General features: G+C 43.3%; 2 protein-coding genes across 4 annotated transcripts; both read left to right on the top strand.

Moving 5' to 3' along the window:
* Positions 1–6,126: 6,126 nt before the first annotated feature.
* LOC124020938 (chromobox protein homolog 3-like) lies at positions 6,127–14,325 on the top strand. 2 transcript variants are annotated; one of them, XM_046336250.1, is made up of 5 exons: positions 6,127–6,320; positions 6,794–6,999; positions 7,255–7,426; positions 12,081–12,220; positions 13,562–14,325. In XM_046336250.1, exons 2-5 carry the CDS (start codon positions 6,800–6,802, stop codon positions 13,680–13,682), a joined length of 633 nt encoding a protein of 210 aa, XP_046192206.1. In that variant the 5' UTR covers positions 6,127–6,320; positions 6,794–6,799; the 3' UTR covers positions 13,683–14,325. The 2 variants fall into 2 exon arrangements, with proteins under 2 accessions (XP_046192206.1, XP_046192205.1); XM_046336249.1 differs by having other exon boundaries at positions 6,128–6,320; positions 12,078–12,220.
* Positions 14,326–17,318: 2,993 nt separating this feature from the next.
* On the top strand, positions 17,319–22,876 carry LOC124020940 (sorting nexin-10B-like). Of its 2 annotated transcripts, none has more exons than XM_046336253.1 (6): positions 17,319–17,626; positions 19,578–19,661; positions 19,855–19,955; positions 20,223–20,324; positions 20,680–20,898; positions 21,412–22,876. In XM_046336253.1, the coding sequence occupies exons 1-6, from the start codon at positions 17,594–17,596 to the stop codon at positions 21,635–21,637; spliced, it is 765 nt and encodes a 254-aa protein (XP_046192209.1). In that variant the 5' UTR covers positions 17,319–17,593; the 3' UTR covers positions 21,638–22,876. The 2 variants fall into 2 exon arrangements, with proteins under 2 accessions (XP_046192209.1, XP_046192210.1); XM_046336254.1 differs by having other exon boundaries at positions 17,327–17,626; positions 19,550–19,661.
* The last annotated feature ends 3,572 nt before the right edge of the window (positions 22,877–26,448 follow it).

Below are 26,448 nucleotides of genomic sequence, written 5' to 3' on the forward strand. Positions count from 1 at the left end.
TGCAGAGTGGCTCTGTGGTGTCTCTCTGGCTGGGTGCAGAGTGGCTCTGTGGTGTCTCTCTGGCTGGGTGCAGAGTGGCTCTGTGGTGTCTCTCTGGCTGGGTGCAGAGTGGCTCTGTGGTGTCTCTCTGGCTGGGTGCAGAGTGGCTCTGTGGTGTCTCTCTGGCTGGGTGCAGAGTGGCTCTGTGGTGTCTCTGGCTGGGTGCAGAGTGGCTCTGTGGTGTCTCTCTGGCTGGGTGCAGAGTGGCTCTGTGGTGTCTCTCTGGCTGGGTGCAGAGTGGCTCTCTGGTGCTGGGTGCAGAGTGGCTCTGTGGTGTCTCTCTGGCTGGGTGCAGAGTGGCTCTGTGGTGTCTCTCTGGCTGGGTGCAGAGTGGCTCTGTGGTGTCTCTCTGGCTGGGTGCAGAGTGGCTGGCTGTGGCTTTGTGGTGTCTCTCTGGCTGGGTGCAGAGTGGCTTTGTGGTGTCTCTCTGGCTGGGTGCAGAGTGGCTTTGTGGTGTCTCTCTGGCTGGGTGCAGAGTGGCTTTGTGGTGTCTCTCTGGCTGGGTGCAGAGTGGCTTTGTGGTGTCTCTCTGGCTGGGTGCAGAGTGTTTAGCTGGTATATCTTACCTGTATTGCATCATCAGAGTTGTTAGAGTCTGCTGCTTTTCTTTCCTTAAAAAAGTCTCTTTTCACATCCAGGGTCCCCCAGCACCCCTCCACTCCCCCAAACTGTTCTCAGGTTCCGTCTAGACATGGGTCCTGGCTGGGCTGTGGGTGTCAGACCTGTTAGTCATCCAGAGTGTGAACTCAGACTCAGATAGTTTGTGGTTGTATGTTATTCTAAACCAGAAGTCTTTCATTCTTTCTCAGGTTATGATATGGTGTCGTAAGGTGTGTGTGATATATATTAAGTTGTTACTCGTTCTTGGTTTATTGTGTTTTGGTTTTAGCACAGAGACTCCTTTTGCTCTGGGTGGGATTGACAGTATTGTATGTCACTAGCAATCAGGAACAATTCATTCATTTTTTCATACTACTTGTGCTATGCTATCTCCTCCCACTAACCCTAACCCTAACCCTAACCCTAACCCTAACCCTAACCCTAACCCTAACCCTCTCCTCCCACTAACCCTAACCCTAACCCTAACCCTAACCCTAACCCTAACCCTAACCCTAACCCTAACCCTAACCCTAACCCTCTCCTCCCTAACCCTAACCCTAACCCTAACCCTAACCCTAACCCTAACCCTAACCCTAACCCTAACCCTAACCCTCTCCTCCCACTAACCCTAACCCTAACCCTAACCCTAACCCTAACCCTAACCCTAACCCTCTCCTCCCACTTTTCAAGTGGGCTTCTGCTGTAGCTGTATGCACCCTGTTAGCCAGATCTAACTCCAACTGCAACCCTAACCCTAAACCTAACACTAAACCTAATCCTAAACCTAAACCTAACCCTAAACCTAATCCTAAACCTAAACCTAAACCTAACCCTAAACCTAATCCTAAACCTAAACCTAACCCTAACCCTAACCTTAACCCTAACCCTAACCCCAACTGCAACCCTTACCGTAATCCTGATCCTAACCCTAACCATAATACCACAATCTGGGATTGGTAGCCAATGATTCTTCAATAATAATATGCCTCATGAGCTAGGTTCAGCTGTCTACCCCATCAGACCCTAAATCTCTGTCTATGAATTTGAGAGTGGTTGCATTTATCCAGCGCCATCCTTTTTAGTCACTGTTTTGTTTTGCCTCTCTGTTGGTTGAATCCACAACAGACGGCGTCCTCTAGTGGTAAAATGTTATACAGTGACGTGTGGTCGCCAATGTCAGTCTTCACTTCATTTGGCCAATCAGTACCCACCTTCGTTTTGATTGGTTTAAGATGAACTGTCAATCAAAGCTTTTGGGGGCTTTGCGCAGCAGAGCGCTCAGTAGAACTTTTGAGGTCTTGGAGTAGATATGTTGTCCGTGAAAAATATAGTATCTAGTTTTAGAAGCCTTTTGCCAATGGTATTCTCTTTGTTCAATAAAAGTTAACCATTTAATATGTTGTCAGACGTATTTAATAATAATATTATTAATAATAAAAAATTATAAGTAACTATTTTAAATAATAATAGTCTACTATGCCTACTTAAATATTATTTTACTGTCAGCCTTTCCACATTTATTGACAATAACTTGTTAACCTAAATGAATTCAGCTATTTATATATTAGACTATTTCTCATCGATTATGAACCATTACCAATTCAAAATAGTGTCAGCACTAATAAGATACTTCTCTCTAAACAAGCCTCATTCCAAATATGAGCAGCCCATTTTGTTAAGGATTAACACACCACCATAGTGTACTGAAACCATGACAAGTAGTGCAGCTAAACAGAGATCTGCTGTTTGGAGGGTGTTTGAATGTAAAACCAATGTTCTGATAGACTGAAGGTATTTCTAAACAGAATGTAAATATACTCTGAAACACCCAAAGTGGTTCTTCAATCTGAATATTGGTGTTTTTAAGAGAGCCTTGTGAAAAACTTTGTTGGTGTTTCACTGCCTGTAAAAGGCAGCATCAAAACACAAAAAACATATTTTTCAGACTGTCTCTCATGCAAGCAAAGGGTTGTGAAATGCCAATGATTTATAGTGTAAATATGGATTGATGATGATTTTCAGACAATTGTCATTTTAATGAAGACACTGGGAATTGAATCATTCTCCTAGGTTAGACAAAGGCAGTAATTAAAGGCTACAGTTTCCAGGCCCATTGTGATATACATGACGTTACAGTCTAAATGTTTGGGACTATGTAAGTTATAGCATTAGGTAACATATGAAGAGGCCTTCTTGTGAGAAGGTGGATGTGAACCCAGGTATCCTGCTTGTCAAAACACTGCCTTTGTCCACTCAGCCAGTCATCAGGACTAACTGGTTGAGCTGAACACCCTTGTTATATCCAGCAGATGGGGCCCAACTCAGACTTGAGCTCAGTAGACTTCACAAAACATGGACACAAGTCAAACTCCAACCTAGGAATTTCACCTTCATTTTTCCTGTGCTTTGTTTGGACAGATTAGAAGCAGAATAGTGAAGTGAATGCACAATGTTTGGGTCTGTAAGATGGCAAATGTATTTGTGATTTTACCCACTCAACCACACAGCCAGGTACCATGTGAAGAACGCAGAGTCCATGTCAGAAGAAAATGTTTAGATTAAAGAAGAAATGTGAACTTCAAACATTGTGCAACCATACTGTTCAGCATTCTCCAGTCTGGGGCACGGAGGTGGAGAGAGGGCATTCCTATCAGGTGTGCCCTCTAGCAAACTTTATGGTCAAGTATAAAAGCAGGTAAGTTTGTGGGCGCATCCGCTGTGTTCAGGTCCTTCACAAACTCATACAGGAAAGAGCACAGCAGGCTCAGGCAAAGCTCTCCAAAACAAGCCAAAGTCAATGACAACGTGAGTACAAAATGTTATAGAGCCCAACAGTTGGGGTGTCATAATACCCATAAACCCTAACGGTCAAACAGGGAAATGGTTCCGATCGTTTTCCACCATTCATTTCTCCCATTGGGGATTTTAGAAACACTTCAAATAAGGGCTGTGTATCGTGTAGACTTCCCCTGGTGTGACGTTTTGATAACCATGTCAATCTCTCTCGGACAAGGTGACTTTTATCAATATATTCTTCTCTATTTACTTTGATTCTAAAAGTTGATTCTAAAAGTCAAAGTCTACCTTGAGACCAAAGGGAATAAGAGTCTTTAAATGAAAGATCAACGTAGACTTTGACCTGAAGCCGTTCTGGTGATTATTGTGATTTTGCTATTCATTGTAAATGTTTGTAGGTCTATGTAGACACATTGTATCTATGATCGTATGACGTCCAATCGTGTTATTTGCATATTTTCTTTTCTTTGTAAGTGTTCTACTCTGTTAGGAAGCACCCCGTCTAAATTGGTGAGCGTTTCTTTCGCCTCTAAATGAATCCAGAGATTCTTACCTTGGCCTTGATTTGGCCTAGTCACGTCCAGATCAGCATGGGATTTGTAGTTCTTAATGATAGCCACCTTAGCAGCTAATTAGCATATAATTTTGGGGGTAAATACAGGCAACTATATTAACTATATTGATTAAAAATCACCTTGTCTGGGGCCACCTGAGTGGCGTAGTGAACTGAGGCACTGCATTGCAGTGTTGTGGTGTCACTACAGCCTGGAGTTTGATCCCAGGCTGTGCTATTACTGACCGTGACTGGGAATCCCATAGGGTTGTGCACAATTGGCCCAGTGTTGTCCGAGTTAGGGGAGGGTTTGGCCGGGGGGCCTTAACTTGGCTCATTGCACTCTAGCAACTCCTTGAGGCAGGCTGGGCGCATGCAGGCCGACTTCAGTCATCAGTTGAACTGTGTTTCCTCTGACACATTGATGCAGTTGGCTTCCGGGTTAAGAAGCGCGGATTGGCGGTGTGAATTCACCTTTGCGTCTCCCAAGCCTGTAGGGGAGTTGCAGCGATGAGACAAGATCATGATAAAAAGGGTCAAAATAAACCTTGTCCTGGAGAGATCTACAGTTATCAAAACGACACAGTGTTCATTTGAAGTGTTTCTAAAATCCCCTGTGGGAAACATGAACGGTGGAAAAACTATTGGAACCATTTCCATGTTTGACCGCTAGGTTTTATGGGTATTATGACTGTGTTACTCTGTTACATTGAAGAAGGAAACAGAAAAGGAACACCCTCAACAAGAACATTGGTTTTGTGTAGAATTTCTGGCGGCTAATGGTCACTGTATGCTTATAGTACAAGTCAAACTGCCATTTAGATTCATTGTTGATGTTACATCTAGTTGTTAATGGACACATTATTGTTTACACCTTTTGTGCACTTGTTTTTTTATGCAAATGAAGGCCTGTTTTTTGTTAATAGTGCTGGTTTGTTTGCCTACGAGCTTTATATATTGTTCGATGCTTGCCTCACATGCTACATGCTACATGCTGCACTAAATAGCCAGAGATCATTTAACCTGCTCTAGCTCGAGCCTACCACGCCACACCTTACTGCATCCAACTTTTGACCTTCATATTGAGCCATGGGCTGGAGTTTTGTACCAGTTTTGTGTGATTTCTACTGCTAACATTAGCAGTCATTGCCTGTATTCTTGTCCTATTCATGTGAAATATAATGCCATATTTCCCTTGATTTGGAAGAATATGAAAAGGATAAATAACTTACAGATCTTAGAACTGTCCTACTTTATCAGTATTACAATGTTAACTACCTGTTCCTGTTTTGTTGTCATTTTATAATTTGCTAAGAAAATACTAAGCTTCAAAATCACTTCTTGGAAAAATGTATTTTGTAGTCATTAACTACTATCCTGGACAAACGTATTCATTTGTATTTTCACAAAACTATATTTTATCATATCCTTTGTTTGAGCATAATACCATACATTTGACCTTTGGGAATGACCTATGAGGAGTTTCTCAGCAGACCATATAACTGCAGGGAATATACAATGAGGACGGACTCCCATTTAAAGAATTTGAAAACTCCAGAACTCTAATTCTGCACTAGACAGGCCTCGAAACACAATGATATTGTTCAGGATCTTTACATAGAGGAAACGACACCAACAGATAAGGGGTCTAATTCTGCATGAAACAGGACTCGAAACATCATAATAGTGTTTTCAACCTGGTTAGCGCTCCCCGTCTCTGGCAAGGTGTTCCACAACACACCACGTTATGTTTCAGAACACCGTAGGATGGATTTTTCAGTAGGCTACACCTTAAATCTGTCTCATAACCTCTTACACCCATGTGTTACAAACCTCAAGCAAAGTTAAGGTTTCATCTCCTTAACAATGGTGGCAGCTCAGTTCCCACTAGTTTTAGTGTTACAAAACACTTTATTTTAACAGCGTAGGCAACTTCTCTCCCCCGTGCCCGTCGGCTATCGACAATCATCATTATAGCGGAGCGTATAGCCAAATCCTACTATAAAATGACAGCGTAGTAAACCCAGGCGAATTCCCACTGTAAACAGAGCAGACAAGCGGATCGGTCTGTGATTGGCGGATGTCCCATTGTCTCCTCCCGGTTTTACTGACTTGACCTCTTCCCTTGGCAACCACTTCCTCCGAGCTCCCAACGCGGCCATCTTTATTTAACTCATTCATGAAAAGTGTTTGTAAGACACTGGAACATTGTTGCATTTGGCGACGCATCTAACGAACCTCTGGACATATTTATATTGTTTTTGTATCCGCGTGCTCCAGCGTGTGCTACATCGCAGCGTATTTCTGTCACAGCCAAAGTTGGACTGAAAGCGTACGTGTTTATTAGTAATATCTATGTAGCCTAGAATACGTTTTCGTTAATCAATCATCAGCCTCTAGTAATTTTACCAGCGAGTCCGCAATAAACATAGTTATTTGATAAATATGAATAGATGTGTAGCAGACAGTAGATGTGTACAGAACGCGCGATTACAATGTTTCGTAGAACGATGATGCGCTCGTCTATCCGTCTGTGTCCCCTTGACCCGAGGCTGCTAGACGTTACGATGTAACCACATGATGATGATGATGATAATGACGACGATATTCAGTCTGGACCTCGAGATTGTGCTCGCGTTACATTGTAATAACGTTGCGTGAAAGATTTGACGTCATATTTATGATGAGGAGTGAATACAGCCATAGCCTCTTCACAAATACACAATTAAATAGGCTACTACATTTTTCTGAATTATAGTTTTTCTGAATTACACTTAACTTGAAGTATATATTTCCCCTCTGCAGGTTAGAATGAGAAAAAAGCAGAATGTGAAACAGAGAAAGGCAGAAACAATAATAACACCAACACCATTAACAACAACAACAACACTATCAACAACAACAACAACAGCAGCAGCAGTCGTCCAGGAGTTTGTGGTGGAGAAGATCATCCACCGAAGGGTCTTCAATGGAAGAGTAGAGTACTATCTGAAGTGGAAAGGATTCACTGAGTAAGGACAGCATTTCAACACAGTTGGATAGACCATGATGCCTCCCAAATGGCACCATATTCCCTAACGCATTACTCTTAAACATAATTACACACTAGTGCACTATATAAGGAATAGGAGGCTATTTGGGACATATACAGTAGTATCCTAAACTAGTTAAAAAATAGTTGTGTCTATGAATTCCATTAATGTCTTCAGTGGCTAATATTAAAAGCTTGCTGTACATAGACACACTCACACTGTTTCTGCCTCTAGTGCTGACAACACCTGGGAACCAGAGGACAACTTGGTCTGTCCTGAACTGATAGAAGAGTTCCTGAGAAACCTCTGTTTGTCTGGAGAGAATCAGGTTGAGGAAGAGAACCTACGGCCGGTGGAACCAGAGCTAGTCCCCAAAGAGGAACTGGCAGAACAGGAGACTGAGATTGTGAGTGGCTGAGATCTGGGATGACAGAGTGACCGAGATCTGGGATGACAGAGTGACTGAGATCTGGGATGACAGAGTGACTGATATCTGGGATGACAGAGTGACCGAGATCTGGGATGACAGAGTGACTGAGATCTGGGATGACAGAGTGACTGAGATCTGGGATGACAGAGTGACTGATATCTGGGATGACAGAGTGACCGAGATCTGGGATGACAGAGTGACTGATATCTGGGATGACAGAGTGACTGAGATCTGGGATGACAGAGTGACTGAGATCTGGGATGACAGAGTGACTGATATCTGGGATGACAGAGTGACTGAGATCTGGGATGACAGAGTGACTGAGATCTGGGATGACAGAGTGACTGAGATCTGGGATGACAGAGTGACTGAGATCTTGGATGATGACAGTTGATCAGATACTTGTTTATTATCTGGGATGACAGAAGTGACTGTAGATCTGTGGATTAATGTCAGTAGAAGACTGGTCTGTAGATCAGTGTGTTTATTAATGCCAGTAGAAGACTGGTCTGTAGATCAGTGTGTTTATTAATGCCAGTAGAAGACTGGTCTGTAGATCAGTGTGTTTATTAATGTCAGTAGAAGACTGGTCTGTAGATCAGTGTGTTTATTAATGCCAGTAGAAGACTGGTCTGTAGATCAGTGTGTTTATTAATGTCAATAGAAGACTGGTCTGTAGATCAGTGTGTTTATTAATGTCCGTAGAAGACTGGTCTGTAGATCAGTGTGTTTATTAATGCCAGCAGAAGACTGGTCTGTAGATCAGTGTGTTTATTAATGTCAGTAGAAGACTGGTCTGTAGATCAGTGTGTTTATTAATGTCAGTAGAAGACTGGTCTGTAGATCAGTGTGTGTATTAATGTCAGTAGAAGACTGGTCTGTAGATCAGTGTGTTTATTAATGTCAACAGAAGACTGGTCTGTAGATCAGTGTGTTTATTAATGCCAGTAGAAGACTGGTCTGTAGATCAGTGTGTTTATTAATGTCAACAGAAGACTGGTCTGTAGATCAGTGTGTTTATTAATGTCAACAGAAGACTGGTCTGTAGATCAGTGTGTGTATTAATGTCAGTAGAAGACTGGTCTGTAGATCAGTGTGTTTATTAATGCCAGTAGAAGACTGGTCTGTAGATCAGTGTGTTTATTAATGCCAGTAGAAGACTGGTCTGTAGATCAGTGTGTTTATTAATGCCAGTAGAAGACTGGTCTGTAGATCAGTGTGTTTATTAATGCCAGTAGAAGACTGGTCTGTAGATCAGTGTGTTTATTAATATCAGTAGAAGACTGGTCTGTAGATCAGTGTGTTTATTAATGTCAGTAGAAGACTGGTCTGTAGATCAGTGTGTTTATTAATGCCAGTAGAAGACTGGTCTGTAGATCAGTGTGTTTATTAATGTCCGTAGAAGACTGGTCTGTAGATCAGTGTGTTTATTAATGTCCGTAGAAGACTGGTCTGTAGATCAGTGTGTTTATTAGATGGTCTGTAGATCAGTAGAAGACTGGTCTGTAGATCAGTGTGTTTATTAATATCAGTAGAAGACTGGTCTGTAGATCAGTGTGTTTATTAATGCCAGTAGAAGACTGGTCTGTAGATCAGTGTGTTTATTAATGTCCGTAGAAGACTGGTCTGTAGATCAGTGTGTTTATTAATGTCAGTATATGATCATGGAATAGAGTCAGAATACCGGGACCCAAAAATACATATTTGTTATATCATGATAAAAGCTCCAGAGTCATGTGGAAAAGTTACCTCAGTGGACTGATATAGGAATAGAACCAGGAAGGAGGCATTCTAATTCCAGAATGATATTCAGGCATTCTGTTCCAGATATACACATGTTTCATTGTTCCCTTGGAGTCAATGTTTCCACTTTCCACACATGGCACTGAGCTTCCACATAGTACTATAGACTGATTAAAAACCCTTTGACTAAATTACAAACAAAATGTCTATAACACCTGTTCAGCATGTGCAGTGTCGCTTATCTCTATTAAATGTTGAGACGGGGAGAGAGTCGTTGCCTTAGATGATTATAACGCTCCTCTAACTCATCACAACAGGAGATCACTCTGACAGGTCTGTTGTGTTATAACACTGATCTAACTCATCACAACAGGAGATCACTCTGACAGGTCTGTTGTGTTATAACACTGATCTAACTCATCACAACAGGAGATCACTCTGACAGGTCTGTTGTGTTATAACACTGATCTAACTCATCACAACAGGAGATCACTCTGACAGGTCTGTTGTGTTATAACACTGATCTAACTCATCACAACAGGAGATCACTCTGACAGGTCTGTTGTGTTATAACACTCCTCTAACTCATCACAACAGGAGATCACTCTGACAGGTCTGTTGTGTTATAACACTCCTCTAACTCATCACAACAGGAGATCACTCTGACAGGTCTGTTGTGTTATAACACTGATCTAACTCATCACAACAGGAGATCACTCTGACAGGTCTGTTGTGTTAACACTCCTCTAATAACACTCCTCTAACTCATCACAACAGGAGATCACTCTGACAGGTCTGTTGTGTTATAACACTGATCTAACTCATCACAACAGGAGATCACTCTGACAGGTCTGGTGTGTTATAACACTCCTCTAACTCATCACAACAGGAGATCACTCTGACAGGTCTGTTGTGTTATAACACTGATCTAACTCATCACAACAGGAGATCACTCTGACAGGTCTGTTGTGTTATAACACTGATCTAACTCATCACAACAGGAGATCACTCTGACAGGTCTGTTGTGTTATAACACTGATCTAACTCATCACAACAGGAGATCACTCTGACAGGTCTGTTGTGTTATAACACTGATCTAACTCATCACAACAGGAGATCACTCTGACAGGTCTGTTGTGTTATAACACTGATCTAACTCATCACAACAGGAGATCACTCTGACAGGTCTGTTGTGTTATAACACTGATCTAACTCATCACAACAGGTGATGACATAACAGGGAGCTGCTTACCTACAAGCCCTTAACCAACAGTGCAGTTCAGAAATAGAGTTAAAAGAATATTTACTAAATAAACTAAAGTAAAAAATAAAATAAAAAGCAGCAAAATGACAATAACGAGACTATATACAGGGGTTGACAGAGTCAATGTGGAGGCTATATACAGGGGGTACCTTAACAGAGTCAATGTGGAGGCTATAACAGGGGTACCGGTACAGAGTCAATGTGGAGGCTATATACAGGAGGTACCGGTACAGAGTCAATGTGGAGACTATATACAAACAGGTACAAGTCAATGTGGAGGCTATATACAATGTACAGAGTCAATGTGGAGACTATATACAGGGGGTACCGGTACAGAGTCAATGTGGAGGCTATATACAGGGGGTACCGGTACAGAGTCAATGTGGAGGCTATATACAGGGGGTACCGGTACAGAGTCAATGTGGAGGCTATATACAGGGGTACCGGTACAGAGTCAATGTGGAGGCTATATACAGGGGTACCGGTACAGAGTCAATGTGGAGGCTATATACAGGAGGTACCGGTACAGAGTCAATGTGGAGGCTATATACAGGGGTACCGGTACAGAGTCAATGTGGAGACTATATACAGGGGGTACCGGTACAGAGTCAATGTGGAGACTATATACAGGGGGTACTGTACAGAGTCAATGTGGAGACTATATACAGGGGGTACCGGTACAGAGTCAATGTAGAGGCTATATACAGGGGGTACCGGTACAGAGTCAATGTGGAGGCCATATACAGGGGATACCGGTACAGAGTCAATGTGGAGGCTGTATACAGGGGATACCGGTATAGAGTCAATGTGGAGGCTGTATACAGGGGGTACCGGTACCGAGTCAATGTGGAGGCTATATACAGGGGGTACCGGTACAGAGTCAATGTGGAGGCTATATACAGGGGGTACCGGTACAGAGTCAATGTGGAGGCTATATACAGGGGGTACCGGTACAGAGTCAATGTGGAGGCTATATACAGGGGGTACCGGTACAGAGTCAATGTGGAGGCTATATACAGGGGTACCGGTACAGAGTCAATGTGGAGGCTATATACAGGGGTACCGGTACAGAGTCAATGTGGAGGCTATATACAGGGGGTACCGGTACAGAGTCAATGTGGAGGCTATATACAGGGGTACCGGTACAGAGTCAATGTGGAGGCTATATACAGGGGGTACCGATACAGAGTCAATGTGGAGGCTATATACAGGGGTACCGGTACAGAGTCAATGTGGAGGCTATATACAGGGGGTACCGGTACAGAGTCAATGTGGAGGCTATATACAGGGGTACCGGTACAGAGTCAATGTGGAGGCTATATACAGGGGGTACCGGTACAGAGTCAATGTGGAGGCTATATACAGGGGGTACCGGTACAGAGTCAATGTGGAGGCTATATACAGGGGGTACCGGTACAGAGTCAATGTGGAGGCTATATACAGGGGGTACCGATACAGAGTCAATGTGGAGGCTATATACAGGGGGTACCGGTACAGAGTCAATGTGGAGGCTATATACAGGGGGTACCGGTACAGAGTCAATGTGGAGACTATATACAGGGGGTACCAGTGCCAAGTCAATCCCCCTGACTGGTCAGCTGTGTTGTGTTGTCCTCCCAGCAGGTGTACAGCGAGCAGAGACATAATGACCTCCAGGAACCTGCTGACCAGGATTCTCCTACTGCCCTCACGTGTCCCCTGGATCCTGAACGCATCATCGGCTCCACAGACAGACACGGAGAACTCATGTTCCTCATCAAATGGTAGAGTTAACCACTTCCATACTGCCACAACAAACTGCAACAAACACCAACTAACACCAACATTCAGAGGTTGTTTTTAGAATAAAAACTCTCTTGTCACACAACTGGTTCCTCTTGTCTTCCTGACTGTTTGCCAGGCAGCAACATACTAGTGTAGGCTACATTCCTCACACATACTGGTCATTTCTGGGAAAGACTTTTGATTGTGCAACAGCACCAGAGTAGTGCTCTATACATGATGTGCTCTGACAAACAGAACGAACAGCACCAGAGTAGTTATAATGATGTGCTCTGACAAACAGAACAGCACAGAGTAGTTATAATGATGTGCTCTGACAAACAGAACAAACAGCACCAGAGTAGTTATAATGATGTGCTCTGACAAACAGAACTAACAGCACCAGAGTAGTTATAATGATGTGCTCTGACAAACAGAACAAACAGCACCAGAGTAGTTATAATGATGTGCTCTGACAAACAAACAAACAGCACCAGAGTAGTTATAATGATGTGCTCTGACAAACAGCGAACCAGAGTAGTTATAATGATGTGCTCTGACAAACAGAACGAAAGCACCAGAGTAGTTATAATGATGTGCTCTGGACAAACAGAACGAACAGCACCAGAGTAGTTATAATGATGTGCTCTGACAAACAGAACGAACAGCACCAGAGTAGTTATAATGATGTGCTCTGACAAACAGACACAGCACCAGAGTAGTTATAATGATGTGCTCTGACAAACAGCACAGCACCAGAGTAGTTATAATGATGTGCTCTGACAAACAGAACGAACAGCACCAGAGTAGTTATAATGATGTGCTCTGACAAACAGACGAACAGCACCAGAGTAGTTATAATGATGTGCTCTGACAAACAGAACGAACAGCACCAGAGTAGTTATAATGATGTGCTCTGACAAACAGAACAAACAGCACCAGAGTAGTTATAATGATGTGCTCTGACAAACAGAACGAACAGCACCAGAGTAGTTATAATGATGTGCTCTGACAAACAGAACGAACAGCACCAGAGTAGTTATAATGATGTGCTCTGACAAACAGAACAAACAGCACCAGAGTAGTTATAATGATGTGCTCTGACAAACAGAACGAACAGCACCAGAGTAGTTATAATGATGTGCTCTGACAAACAGAACGAACAGCACCAGAGTAGTTATAATGATGTGCTCTGACAAACAGAACAAAGTGGACATTGCCCCCCCCCTCCCCGTTGTCTCCCTCTCTCTTTACATGTGTACAGATATTATCTATGTAATAATATGTCATAGAGACTGTATAATGATTCTAATAATGGCTTGTATCCCTGTGTGTCTGTACAGGAAGAACCGTGACGAGGTGGCCCTGCTGTCAGCCAGGGAGGCCAGCGCCAGGTATCCTGAGGTGGTTGTAGCCTTCTACGAGGACAAACTCACCTGGCACTCTGGGGACGAGGACCAGTAAAGGATGTGTGTGTGTCGTAGAGTGTGTGTGTGCATGTGAGTACACAAGTATGGATGTGAACTGACAAGCATCTGTAGGCATCTCATAGGTTAATTTCTCCTCCAGCGAACCAAGGTCCTCCTTGAGCTGACATTAAAAGCACAGTGTGTGAAACGATGTCCTGCTGCAGGTAGATTGAGTCATGGTGGCAGGTGTAAAAGCCCTCTACGGGGTCTTCCTGCTTCCTGTGGTGCTGGGTGAGGTCACAATGCCTTTGGGGTGTAGTGCAGCGTGTGGTGGAGTTCAGAACCGTTCATAGAGACGTCTGTCTCTCTCTGTGGCCCTGATTGAGTTGAAACTAATGACATGAAGGCAGACAGCCGGTTCACACTGATAGATTCTCCCCTCAGTCTATTGTACAACCTAACAACCCGAAGCTCTTTGTCAAAGCCTGACGAAGGGTGCGAGTATCTCTGGATTACTCGTGACTGGATGTGTGTACACTACGTTTGAAGAGTTGAAACTAACCCTCAGCATTCCTTTCCCAGTGTCTTCATGTACTGCAGCAGACTGAATCACTGTGGACACTGTGTTCTGTTTGACTACTGATACTGTGGTCGTAGAACCCATGTGATTGTATTGGAGTTTAGTACTAGATTTAGTTTCTTGTCTTCTGCCTCCGGGGCACCTTGGCCACAAGGCTCTCCCTCCGGCTCTTCCACTGTGAGATGTCTGTGGTTTTATTAGGTATAGTAATATTGTAGAGTAATGGGTTCACTGTGAGATGTCTGTGGTTTTATTAGGTATAGTAATATTGTAGAGTAATGGGTTCACTGTGAGATGTCTGTGGTTTTATTAGGTATAGTAATATTGTAGAGTAATGGGTTCACTGTGAGATGTCTGTGGTTTTATTAGGTATAGTAATATTGTAGAGTAATGGGTTCACTGTGAGATGTCTGTGGTTTTATTAGGTATAGTAATATTGTAGAGTAATGGGTTCACTGTGAGATGACTGTGGTTTTATTAGGTATAGTAATATTGTAGAGTAATGGGTTCACTGTGAGATGTCTGTGGTTTTATTAGGTATAGTAATATTGTCTCGTATTGGGTTCACTGTGCATTACACTCAATAGATAACTGGCCACCTAATATGATATCTGCACTTTTTACTTTTTGCCACAATCCTTGATATTGTGCTTTGTGTGTGTGTGTGTGTGTGTGTGTGTGTGTGTGTGTGTGTGTGTGTGTGTGTGTGTGTGTGTGTGTGTGTGTGTGTGTGTGTGTGTGTGTGTGTGTGTGTGTGTGTGTGTGTGTGTGTGTGTGTGTGTGTGTGTGATTCAAAGTTGATAAATGTGTTACATTTAGTTTACTGACAAATGTAGAAAAGTGTTGAATGATATTAGACTGACGGTATGCTGTTTAATGTAGAACATGATAGTAGACGGTATACTGTTTAGTGTAGAACATGATAGTAGACGGTATACTGTTTAATGTAGAACATGATAGTAAACGGTATACTGTTTAATGTAGAACATGATAGTGTATACTGTTTAATGTGAACATGATAGTGTATACTGTTTAATGTAGAACATGATAGTTAAAGAACATGATAAATGTGTATACTGTTTAATGTAGAACATGATAGTAGAAAATGTTGAATGATGATAGACTGATACTGTTTAATGTAGAACATGATAGTAGACGGTATACTGTTTAATGTAGAACATGATAGTAAACGGTATACTGTTTAATGTAGAACATGATAGTAAACGGTATACTGTTTAATGTAGAACATGATAGTAGACGTATACTGTTTAATGTAGAACATGATAGTAGACGGTATACTGTTTAATGTAGAACATGATAGTAGACGGTATACTGTTTAATGTAGAACATGATAGTAGACGGTATACTGTTTAATGTAGAACATGATAGTAGACGGTATACTGTTTAATGTAGAACATGATAGTAGACGGTATACTGTTTAATGTAGAACATGATAGTAGACGGTATACTGTTTAATGTAGAACATGATAGTAGACGGTATACTGTTTAATGTAGAACATGATAGTAGACGGTATACTGTTTAATGTAGAACATGATAGTAGACGGTATACTGTTTAATGTAGAACATGATAGTAGACGGTATACTGTTTAATGTAGAACATGATAGTAGACGGTATACTGTTTAATGTAGAACATGATAGTAGACGGTATACTGTTTAATGTAGAACACAGCCAGGGGTTCTATTAGTGACCATGACGATTTGATGAGTTACTCTGATCAACATGTGATGTCACATATGAAAAAAGTATATCTGATGTGATTATGTTAATTTGACCCAGTCACTGGTTATTCTCAGCAACTCTTAACCAAATATTTACCCACCAACCTGTATTTGTTACTGATAAATCATTGTTTTGTTAAGGGGCCCAGAGTTCTATATGTTCAGGACAAACTCCAGTCCCTACACAGAACTGACTGACACTGTATTCAATGTCTGTATCCAAAACAGAACCCTACTTCCTTTGTAGTGCACTATATAGGGAATGGTCTGCCATTTGAGACGGCCATTCTGTTGAACCTTTTGTTCTGGGCTGCCTTTGAATGAGTCACTGTACCTGTTGACCTTTGATCTGTGAAGTGTCTGTCTGTGAATAAAGGGAGCTGTCACCCTGTGAGCCTTTAATGTCCTGTTTCTCAGATCATCCACATTAACAAACACTCAATGACAACAAACACAAACAACGGAGTAAGACAATCACGTTCTGGGACAGTTGTACTCAGACTGCATTTATAAATGATATTCTTCAAGAATGAATGAGAATATATCATTCATTGAATGACCATTGTACAGCAGCAAATATTTCAGATTGTACCTTAACAAGATGGTACCTTATAAGCTACAGTAAGACGTTGTTCAGTAGATTTGGTGACCAGAGAAAGACATACAGCCAGAGAGAAAGGACAGTTGTATTTGTACTATGTGGATACACACCAACACACCTGTGACTTCCAGGTGACTTCCAGGTGACTTCCAGGTGAGCTCAAGTACTCTATGAAATGGGATTCAAACGAGGAAGCTCAGCAGAACGAGCATTGCAGTGTCACATATAAACACACAGTGACGTTGCAAATGTGGTCCAGGTCAAGAGGCAGTGCTGGTTACTACACATGGTCTGTTTTACCATCCTGACAACAGAGCAGCGGTTCTATCATGGTCATTGTTGTTACCATCCTGATCATAGGGTTCTATCATGGTCATTGTTGTTACCATCCTGATCATAGGGTTCTATCATGGTCATTGTTGTTACCATCCTGATCATAGGGTTCTATCATGGTCATTGTTGTTACCATCCTGATCATAGGGTTCTATCATGGTCATTGTTGTTACCATCCTGATCATAGGGTTCTATCATGGTCATTGTTGTTACCATCCTGATCATAGGGTTCTATCCTGTCATTGTTGTTACCATCCTGATCATAGGGTTCTATCATGGTCATTGTTGTTATCCTGATCCTGATCATAGGGTTCTATCATGGTCATTGTTGTTACGATCCTGAGGGTTCTATCATGGTCATTGTTGTTACGATCTGATCATAGGGTTCTATCATGGTCATTGTCGTTACCATCCTGATCCTAGGGTTGTATAGTGTTTTATTAGGTACTTCCAGGTCAGACGGTCCAACAGACCAACAACAAATACAGACGGAACGTCTCCGTTACCTTATATGGTAAACAATAACATGTTTTATATCAGAGATTTATAGAAGCAGCACAAGGTGTTCCTCAATCCTCTGTCCTGTGACTGTTTGGAAACCTTCAGACCTGTTTGTCCATCATAAAGAGGGATCAGCTGTTCTCTCAGAACATACCATTCATTCCCCAGTCCACCGTGGATTTGATCTGATTGGGATCTGAACTTGAAGAATGAGAGAAGGAATTGACAACCTTGTGTTCCAGGTACGACGAGTCTTTTATCAATCAATTCGATGGGAAGTCTATGTGTGTCTGAGATTTTAGATATCGTTTTCAGTGTATCATGTAATAGTACTGTGAGTAATGTTGCCCAGTGAGGAAGAGACCCCCACACCGAACCTCACTGGTTCAGTAGGTTGAACTAGCTGGATAGTACTGTGGGTAATGTTGCCCAGTGAGGCTCGGTGTGGGGGTCTCTTCCTGGTTCAGTAGGTTGAACTAGCTGGATAGTACTGGTGGTAATGTTGCCCAGTGAGGGTCGGTGTGGGGGTCTCTTCCTGGTTCAGTAGGTTGAACTAGCTGGACAGTACTGGTGGTAATGTGTCCCAGTGAGGGTCGGTGTGGGGTCTCTTCCTGGTTCAGTAGGTTGAACTAGTTGGACAGTACTGTTGGTAATGTTGCCCAGTGAGGGTCGGTGTGGGGGTCTCTTCCTGGTTCAGTAGGTTGAACTAGCTGGACAGTGCTGTAGGTAATGTGTCCCAGTGAGGGTCGGTGTGGGGGTCTCTTCCTGGTTCAGTAGGTTGAACTAGCTGGACAGTACTGGTGGTAATGTGTCCCAGTGAGGGTCGGTGTGGGGGTCTCTTCCTGGTTCAGTAGGTTGAACTAGCTGGACAGTACTGTTGGTAATGTTGCCCAGTGACTGTTGGTGCCCAGTGAGGGTCGGTGTGGGGGTCTCTTCCTGGTTCAGTAGGTTGAACTAGCTGGACAGTACTGTTGGTAATGTTGCCCAGTGAGGGTCGGTGTGGGGGTCTCTTCCTGGTTCAGTAGGTTGAACTAGCTGGACAGTACTGTGGGTAATGTTGCCCAGTAAGGGTCGGTGTGGGGGTCTCTTCCTGGTTCAGTAGGTTGAACTAGCTGGACAGTACTGTTGGTAATTTTGCCCAGTGAGGGTCGGTGTGGGGGTCTCTTCCTGGTTCAGTAGGTTGAACTAGCTGGACAGTGCTGTAGGTAATGTGTCCCAGTGAGGGTCGGTGTGGGGGTCTCTTCCTGGTTCAGTAGGTTGAACTAGCTGGGCAGTACTGGTGGTAATGTTCCCAGTGAGGGTCGGTGTGGGGGTCTCTTCCTGGTTCAGTAGGTTGAACTAGCTGGACAGTACTGTTGGTAAATGTGTCTCTTCCCAGTGAGCTGGTACGGTGTCGGTGTGGGGGTCTCTTCCTGGTTCAGTAGGTTGAACTAGCTGGACAGTACTGTTGGTAATGTTAATGTAATTTTGCCCAGTGAGGGTCGGTGTGGGGGTCTCTTCCTGGTTCAGTAGGTTGAACTAGCTGGACAGTACTGTTGGTAATGTTGCCCAGTGAGGGTCGGTGTGGGGGTCTCTTCCTGGTTCAGTAGGTTGAACTAGCTGGACAGTACTGTGGTTAGAAATCTACAGATCTAAAGATGTTTCACTCCTCTTGAAAACATGCTGTAAATGCCAAATCAGATGTGTAAGAGAGAGATCAGCGCTACTTCTGCTTTCACTCTGTGGTACAGTAAAATAAACTGGACCAACCTGTAAAAGGCACAGGGTAAACAGATGTAGGATCTTAATTTGAGGCAGCTCCTGCAGAAACAGGAAATGTTCATTATTATGTGGATTATAAGGAATGGACAGTTTTGTAGGGTTGATACATTTTTACTTTGGGCAAATCAAGTCTGAAATTTCAAAGTGGAATTTACAAACTTTTAGAAGCCTTTTTAAAACTAAAAAACAATACAGGTTTGCATTTCCTGTTGTGGAAGACAATGCTCAGCAACAAAAGAGTGATCAAATTAAGATCCTACATCAATAGAGTTGGAGTGAGTCAATGATTGCACTTCCTGTATTTCTGTCCTGTAAAACTTCCATCTTTGCCTCAGACCGTACATTCTCACTTCTCATCCACAGTTTAGTTAAGTGTGGCTCAGTCTCTCTCCTTACCTCCTCAGTCTCTCTCCTCTCCTCCCCATGGAGCAGTTTATCAGTGTCTGGGTTCGGGATCCTCGGATTCAGAAGAAGGACTTCTGGCATGCCCACATGGACTATGAAATCTGTATACATGTAAGTATGATGTCCTGAGACAATGGGGGGAAATGAAGGAGATGTGGCTGACGTGCAAACCAATATTTCATTTCCAAATTGGTTAAATTTAGGTTAAGGCTATTAGGTTAAGGTAAGGGTCTGTTTTAGTTTTCTCCACCTGTTCATACGGATGATGGAATATCAGTGTTAAACTGCTGTTGTCTCTGCTCAGACCAACAGTCTCTGCTTCACTAAGAAGATCTCCTGTGTGAGGAGAAGGTACCGTGACTTCGTATGGCTCCGGCAGAAACTACAGGCTAACTCCCTACTCATGTGGGTATTCATAGGAGGATGGTATACTCTATATGTGTAGCATATTGACCTAAGATAGCTGGGGACACATTTAACAAGTGTACATAAAGAAATTAATTCCACATGTCTTGTGTCTCTAGCTAGTAGCTGTTAAAAAAGGTGCCAATTATTTTATATTCTTTAAGAATCAATGACTATATATAATTAATTAAACAGTCCAAAAAATGGATGTACCAATCCCAGATTGCCCCTTTAAGTGTGTTTTGATTTGATTGTGTCCATTTCCAGGGTCCAGCTGCCTGAACTACCACCTAAGAACCCTTTCTTTAACCTGAACAACGCCCAGCAGATCACAGAGAGGATGAAGGGCCTCCAGAAGTTCCTTGAACTGTGAGTGTCCTCTAACAAACATTACAAATAATAACAAGACAAATAGTTTGAAAAAAATACTAGAAAAACAACAGTTATACTCAAAGGTTAAAGGCCGACTAAACATTTCTTACACGTGTGCCTCCTCGTTGCTGCACTAGGTTGTGTTTCCTCTGTTTTTCTGGCGGTAGTGAACAATAGACGCTGCAATAGGTTCTATTTTTAACCAATGTTAAACAAATCAACAGACCCATGAATATCCATTTGTATTTATGGGTCTGTTGGTACAGTACCAGAGTTTCAGACCTATGAATATCCATTTGTATTTATGGGTCTGTTGGTACAGTACCAGAGTTTCATTGGTCTTTCATGCCAGGACCCTGGAGAGTAATCTGCTTCTGTCAGACAGCTGTCTGCACCTCTTCCTGCAGTCGGAGCTGGGGGTGTCCCAGATAGAGGCCTGCGCCTCAGGTAGAACCCATTACTCTGTGTCCCAGGCCGTGCTGCGCTGTGGCTGCAAACTGCAACGCTTCCACTCCCAGGAGGACCTGTTAGAGACCAGCCGCAAGGAGTCCTGTGACTCCGACTCTGTTAGGTAGGTAGGCCTCACAAGCACACACACACACACACACACACACACACAAACATTAGACACACACACACACACACACACACACACACACACACACACACACACACACACACACACACACACACACACACACACACACACACACACAATGTATGTAAAAGTCAAACCTAACAGAAAGGGTGACATTATATGATTACAGTTGAATTGGAATTCTCTGTCCAGGGCAGTTGAATTGGAATTCTCTGTCCAGGGCAGTTGAATTGGAATTCTCTGTCCAGGGCAGTTGAATTGGAATTCTCTGTCCAGGGCAGTTGAATTGGAATTCTCTATCCAGTGCAGTTGAATTGGAATTCTCTGTCCAGTGCAGTTGAATTGGAATCCTCTGTCCAGTGTAGTTGAATTGGAATTATCTGTCCAGGGCAGTTGAATTGGAATTCTCTGTCCAGTGCAGTTAAATTGTGATCTTCTGTCCAGTGCAGTTGAATTTAATTGTACAGAATGTGTCTCTTTTTTCAGTGGGTTTGTAGAGCCGGCGCCCAGCAGTAAAGATGGAACTGCTTCCTCACCCCCAGAGACCCTAGATCTGTCTCTACCTGATAGGACCAGACCTAACCCCGACCAGGAAGAGACCCTAGCTCTGTCTCTACCTGATAGGACCAGACCTAACCCCGACCAGGAAGAGACCCTAGCTCTGTCTCAACCTGATAGGACCAGACCTAACCCGACCAGGAAGAGACCCTAGCTCTGTCTCTACCTGATAGGACCAGACCTAACCACAATCAGGAAGAGACCCTAGCTCTGTCTCTATCTGATAGGACCAGACCTAACCCCGACCAGGAAGAGACCCTAGCTCTGTCTCTACCTGATAGGACCAGACCTAACCCCGACCAGGAAGAGACCCTAAATCTGTCTCTACCTGATAGGACCAGACCTAACCACAACCAGGAAGAGACCCTAGCTCTGTTTCTACCTGATAGGACCAGACCTAACCACAACCAGGAAGAGACCCTAGCTCTGTCTCTACCTGATAGGACCAGACCTAACCACAACCAGGAAGAGACCCCAGCTCTGTCTCTACCTGATAGGACCAGACCTAACCACAACCAGGAAGAGACCCTAGCTCTGTCTCTACCTGATAGGACCAGACCTAACCACAACCAGGAAGAGACCCCAGCTCTGTCTCTACCTGATAGGACCAGACCTAACCACAACCAGGAAGAGACCCTAGCTCTGTCTCTACCTGATAGGACCAGACCTAACCACAACCAGGAAGAGACCCCAGCTCTGTCTCTACCTGATAGGACCAGACCTAACCACAACCAGGAAGAGACCCTAGCTCTGTCTCTACCTGATAGGACCAGACCTAACCACAACCAGGAAGAGACCCTAGCTCTGTCTCTACCTGATAGGACCAGACCTAACCACAAACAGGAAGAGACCCTAGCTCTGTCTCTACCTGATAGGACCAGACCTAACCCCAACCAGGAAGAAGACACTCTCAGAATGCCTGTCTCTCCATGGGAACATCACCGCCAACCAGGACATGGTAGCTTACAATATTCTGCATCCCAAATGTCACCCGATAGTGCACTACTTTGGACCAGAGCCCTATGTAGGGAATAGGGTGCTATTTTGGACACTGTCTTTGCTCTCATTTCATCTTAAAATAATGTTCCCCTCCCACACAGCTTGTAAAATAAGGCTCCCACACAGCTTTTAAAATAAGGCTCCCACACCGCTTTTAAAATAAGGATTCCACACAGCTTTTTGTCATCCATTTCTCCAAACTACTGTCACCATAACTACCTTGTCTTTCTGACACCAAAACTGTTTTTTTACTTCAATTTTTTTCCAGAGAAGATGATGAGGGAATATATGTGTTTATGTCTGTGTAGTTTTGTGAAATATTTGTAAAGTCCAAAAATCTGAAATATGTTAATATTAGGATACCTTCACTGTAAATAAAGTCAGTTCTAATGTTTTTTGTCGTAATAATGTTCCTGATTGTGGTTACAAAGGAAGGGAATGTTATCAGTTTTAAAACACTTATCCTGTTCGTGTCAAGTGATGGAAACTACATTTTGGTTTTGATTAAACAGTTGGCCTACATCTGCCCAGTAGAGGGCAGTATTGTTGTATTCAACCAGCCGCATCACTACATTAATTGGTCACTTTCTACCAATTTATGTCAAAATAATACTGGAAATGACATAGAACAATGAATCGCCGTGACAACAGGCAACAAAAATTATTAATATCTTAGTACTTAAGACTTACTGGCCTTAACCACCAGTAGTAGGAACCATTTTATGACATTGTATAGGACACTGTGAGGCTTCTATAATAGGGTCTCTGAGGAGACAGCTTCTACCTATAGGACAGTTCTACTGTCAGGAGAGGACTGGGGTCTCTCCCATAGGATCCCCCATGGACACACTCCTGTCTGACAGGGGTCAGGGGTTAGGGAGGTAGCCTGTCCCTGGACCCACTCCTGTCTGACAGGGGTCAGAGGTTAGGGAGGTAGCCCGTCCCTGGGACACACTCCTGTCTGACAGGGATCAGGGGTTAGGGAGGTAGCCCGTCCCTGGGACACACTCCTGTCTGATGGGGGTCAGAGGTTAGGGAGGTAGCCCGTCCCTGGGACACACTCCTGTCTGACAGGGGTCAGAGGTTAGGGAGGTAGCCCGTCCCTGGGACACACTCCTGTCTGACAGGGGTCAGGGTTTAGGGAGGTAGCCCGTCCCTGGGACACACTCCTGTCTGATGGGGGTCAGAGGTTAGGGAGGTAGCCCGTCCCTGGACCACTAGGAACAACAGTTACCTTCAAGTAGGCTTGGGTTTTGCTAGAGTGTTGTGGACGGGGATGGTGGATGGGTGTAAGCATCTACCCTTCATTCCAAGAGGCAGTTGCATGTTCAAATCCACCATAAGAAAGTTGTTTTAAGCCTATCCCAAACCTTAACCATTCAGAGTTAATGTCTAACCTTAACCATTCAGAGTTCATGTCTAAACTTAACCATTCAGAGTTAATGTCTAACCTTAACCATTCAGAGTTAATGTCTAACCTTAACCATTCAGAGTTCATGTCTAAACTTAACCATTCAGAGTTAATGTCTAACCTTAACCATTCAGAGTTAATGTCTAACCTTAACCATTCAGAGTTCATGTCTAAACTTAACCATTCAGAGTTCATGTCTAAACTTAACCATTCAGAGTTCATGTCTAAACTTAACCATTCAGAGTTCATGTCTAAACTTAACCATTCAGAGTTCATGTCTAAACTTAACCATTCAGAGTTAATGTCTAACCTTAACCATTCAGAGTTAATGTCTAACCTTAACCATTCAGAGTTAATGTCTATTCAAGTTCTTAACCATTCAGAGTTAATGTCTAACCTTAACCATTCAGAGTTCATGTCTAAACTTAACCATTCAGAGTTAATGTCTAAACTTAACCATTCAGAGTTAATGTCTAACCTTATGAATTCAGAGTTAATGTCTAACCTTATGAATTCAGAGTTCATGTCTAACCTTAAACACTTTGAATTTGACATTTAGATCAACTTCGAAATATTTATAATTCTTATTAATAATTCTGACGTGAGACTGTGAGAGTTTGTAGGACAAACTACCCCCTCCCTCTCACACATAGACTCTGCAAAAGCATAGTACTACTCTCTGTGGGAACACACACACACACAAAAGCAGAAATGCACACACACACTGACAGGCACCCTCCCTCCCACACTAAGCAGTCACCCTCCTGTCATGTGTCCACCTAGCAGCTATGCAGACAGTCTCACTGTGTAAGGACAATGAGTAACCTAACTCACCACTCATCTCATCCCTGTGCGTGCGTGCGTGCGTGCGTGTTCCCACAGAGAGTAGTACTATGCTTATGCAGAGGTAATGAACAATAAGCAGAATGATGTGTGGCTGACGTTCTGCACCGCTAATTAGATTAGCATGTCTCTCCGAGGTGGACAGGAAACTGGACAGGAAGCTCATTAGACATTCAGAACGGGGCCAGACAATAGGCTCACGGTGGCGTGACGGACAGGTGATGCCACCTGGGGAGCTGCTCAGGTCAGTTCAGGAGACAGAATGACCGGGTAAGGAGAGGGGGAAGCCCTCAAACCCACATTGGGAGAGGGAGGACATTTCATCCTGAAGATAGCTTGTTAAGGCGTAGAAGACTGTGTGTGTGTGTGTGTGTGTGTGTGTGTGTGTGTGTGTGTGTGTGTGTGTGTGTGTGTGTGTGTGTGTGTGTGTGTGTGTGTGTGTGTGTGTGTGTGTGTGTGTGTGTGTGTGTGTGTGTGTGTGTGTGTGTGTGTCCTCTGTCAGTGATTGACTGTGTGCGGCATTACCCTGCAGTCACTCTAACACACACACAGGTAATGAAGCTGACACACACACACACACACACACACACACACACACACACACACACACACACACACACACACACACACACACACACACACACACACACACACACACATACACAACACACACACACACACATGACACACAGGTAATGAACTGACACACACACACACACACACACAGGTAATGAAGCTGACACACACACACACACACACACACACACACACACACACACACACACACACACACACACACACACACACACACACACACACACACACACACACACACACACACACACACACACACACACACACACAGGTAAGGAAGCTGTCAGTGGTGTCAGGGAGTAGAGGCTTATGACAGAACTATCCAACTATATATTCTTACAAAGCATGGCAGTAGTGTGCAGAGGACACACACACACACAACGCACACGGGAACACACACACATACACACACTCACATACAGGTAGAGAGAGAAAGAGAACAGAGATACAGAGAGGGAGAACAGAGAAAGAGAGAGGGAGAACAGAGATACAGAGAGGGAGAACAGAGAAAGAGAGAGCCGATAGAGTGGGAGAGAGAGAGAGAGAGAGAGAGAGAGAGAGAGAGAGAGAAGAGAGAGAGAGAGAGAGAGAAAACAGAGAGAGAAAGAACAGAGAGAGAAAACACAGAGAGAGAAAACAGAGAGAAAAGAACAGAGAGAAAACAGAGAGAGAGAACAGAGAGAAAGAACAGAGAGAGAAAGAACAGAACAGAGAGAGAAGAACAGAGAGAGAAAGAACAGAGAGAGAAAAACAGAGAGAAAGAACAGAGAGAGAAAACAGAGAGAGAGAACAGAGAGAAGAAAAGAGAGAGAGAAAAGAGAGAGAAAGAACAGAGAGAGAGAAAAACAGAGAGAAAGAACAGAGAGAAAACAGAGAGAGAGAAAACAGAGAGAAAAACAGAGAGAGAGAGAAAACAGAGAGAGAAAAGAAAACAGAGAGAGAAAAACAGAGAGAGAAAACAGAGAGAAAAAACAGAGAGAGAAAACAGAGAGAAAGAACAGAGAGAGAAAGAACAGAGAGAAAGAACAGAGAGAGAAAACAGAGAGAGAAAACAGAGAAAGAAAACAGAGAGAGAAAGAACAGAGAGAGAAAGAACAGAGAGAGAAAACAGAGAGAGA

This window comes from Oncorhynchus gorbuscha, unplaced genomic scaffold (assembly GCF_021184085.1).
Source record: "Oncorhynchus gorbuscha isolate QuinsamMale2020 ecotype Even-year unplaced genomic scaffold, OgorEven_v1.0 Un_scaffold_999, whole genome shotgun sequence".
NCBI lineage: Eukaryota > Metazoa > Chordata > Actinopteri > Salmoniformes > Salmonidae > Oncorhynchus > Oncorhynchus gorbuscha.

Coding starts and splice junctions, on each gene's coding strand:
- LOC124020938 (XM_046336249.1), top strand. CDS start 6,800: ATGAGAAAAAAGCAGAATGTGAAACAGAGAAAGGCAGAAACAATAATA. Junction 7,000..7,254: donor AAGTGGAAAGGATTCACTGA/GTAAGGACAGCA, acceptor TTCTGCCTCTAG/TGCTGACAACACCTGGGAAC. Junction 12,221..13,561: donor CTCATGTTCCTCATCAAATG/GTAGAGTTAACC, acceptor GTGTCTGTACAG/GAAGAACCGTGACGAGGTGG.
- LOC124020940 (XM_046336253.1), top strand. CDS start 17,594: ATGAGAGAAGGAATTGACAACCTTGTGTTCCAG. Junction 19,662..19,854: donor ACTATGAAATCTGTATACAT/GTAAGTATGATG, acceptor GTCTCTGCTCAG/ACCAACAGTCTCTGCTTCAC. Junction 19,956..20,222: donor CAGGCTAACTCCCTACTCAT/GTGGGTATTCAT, acceptor GTCCATTTCCAG/GGTCCAGCTGCCTGAACTAC.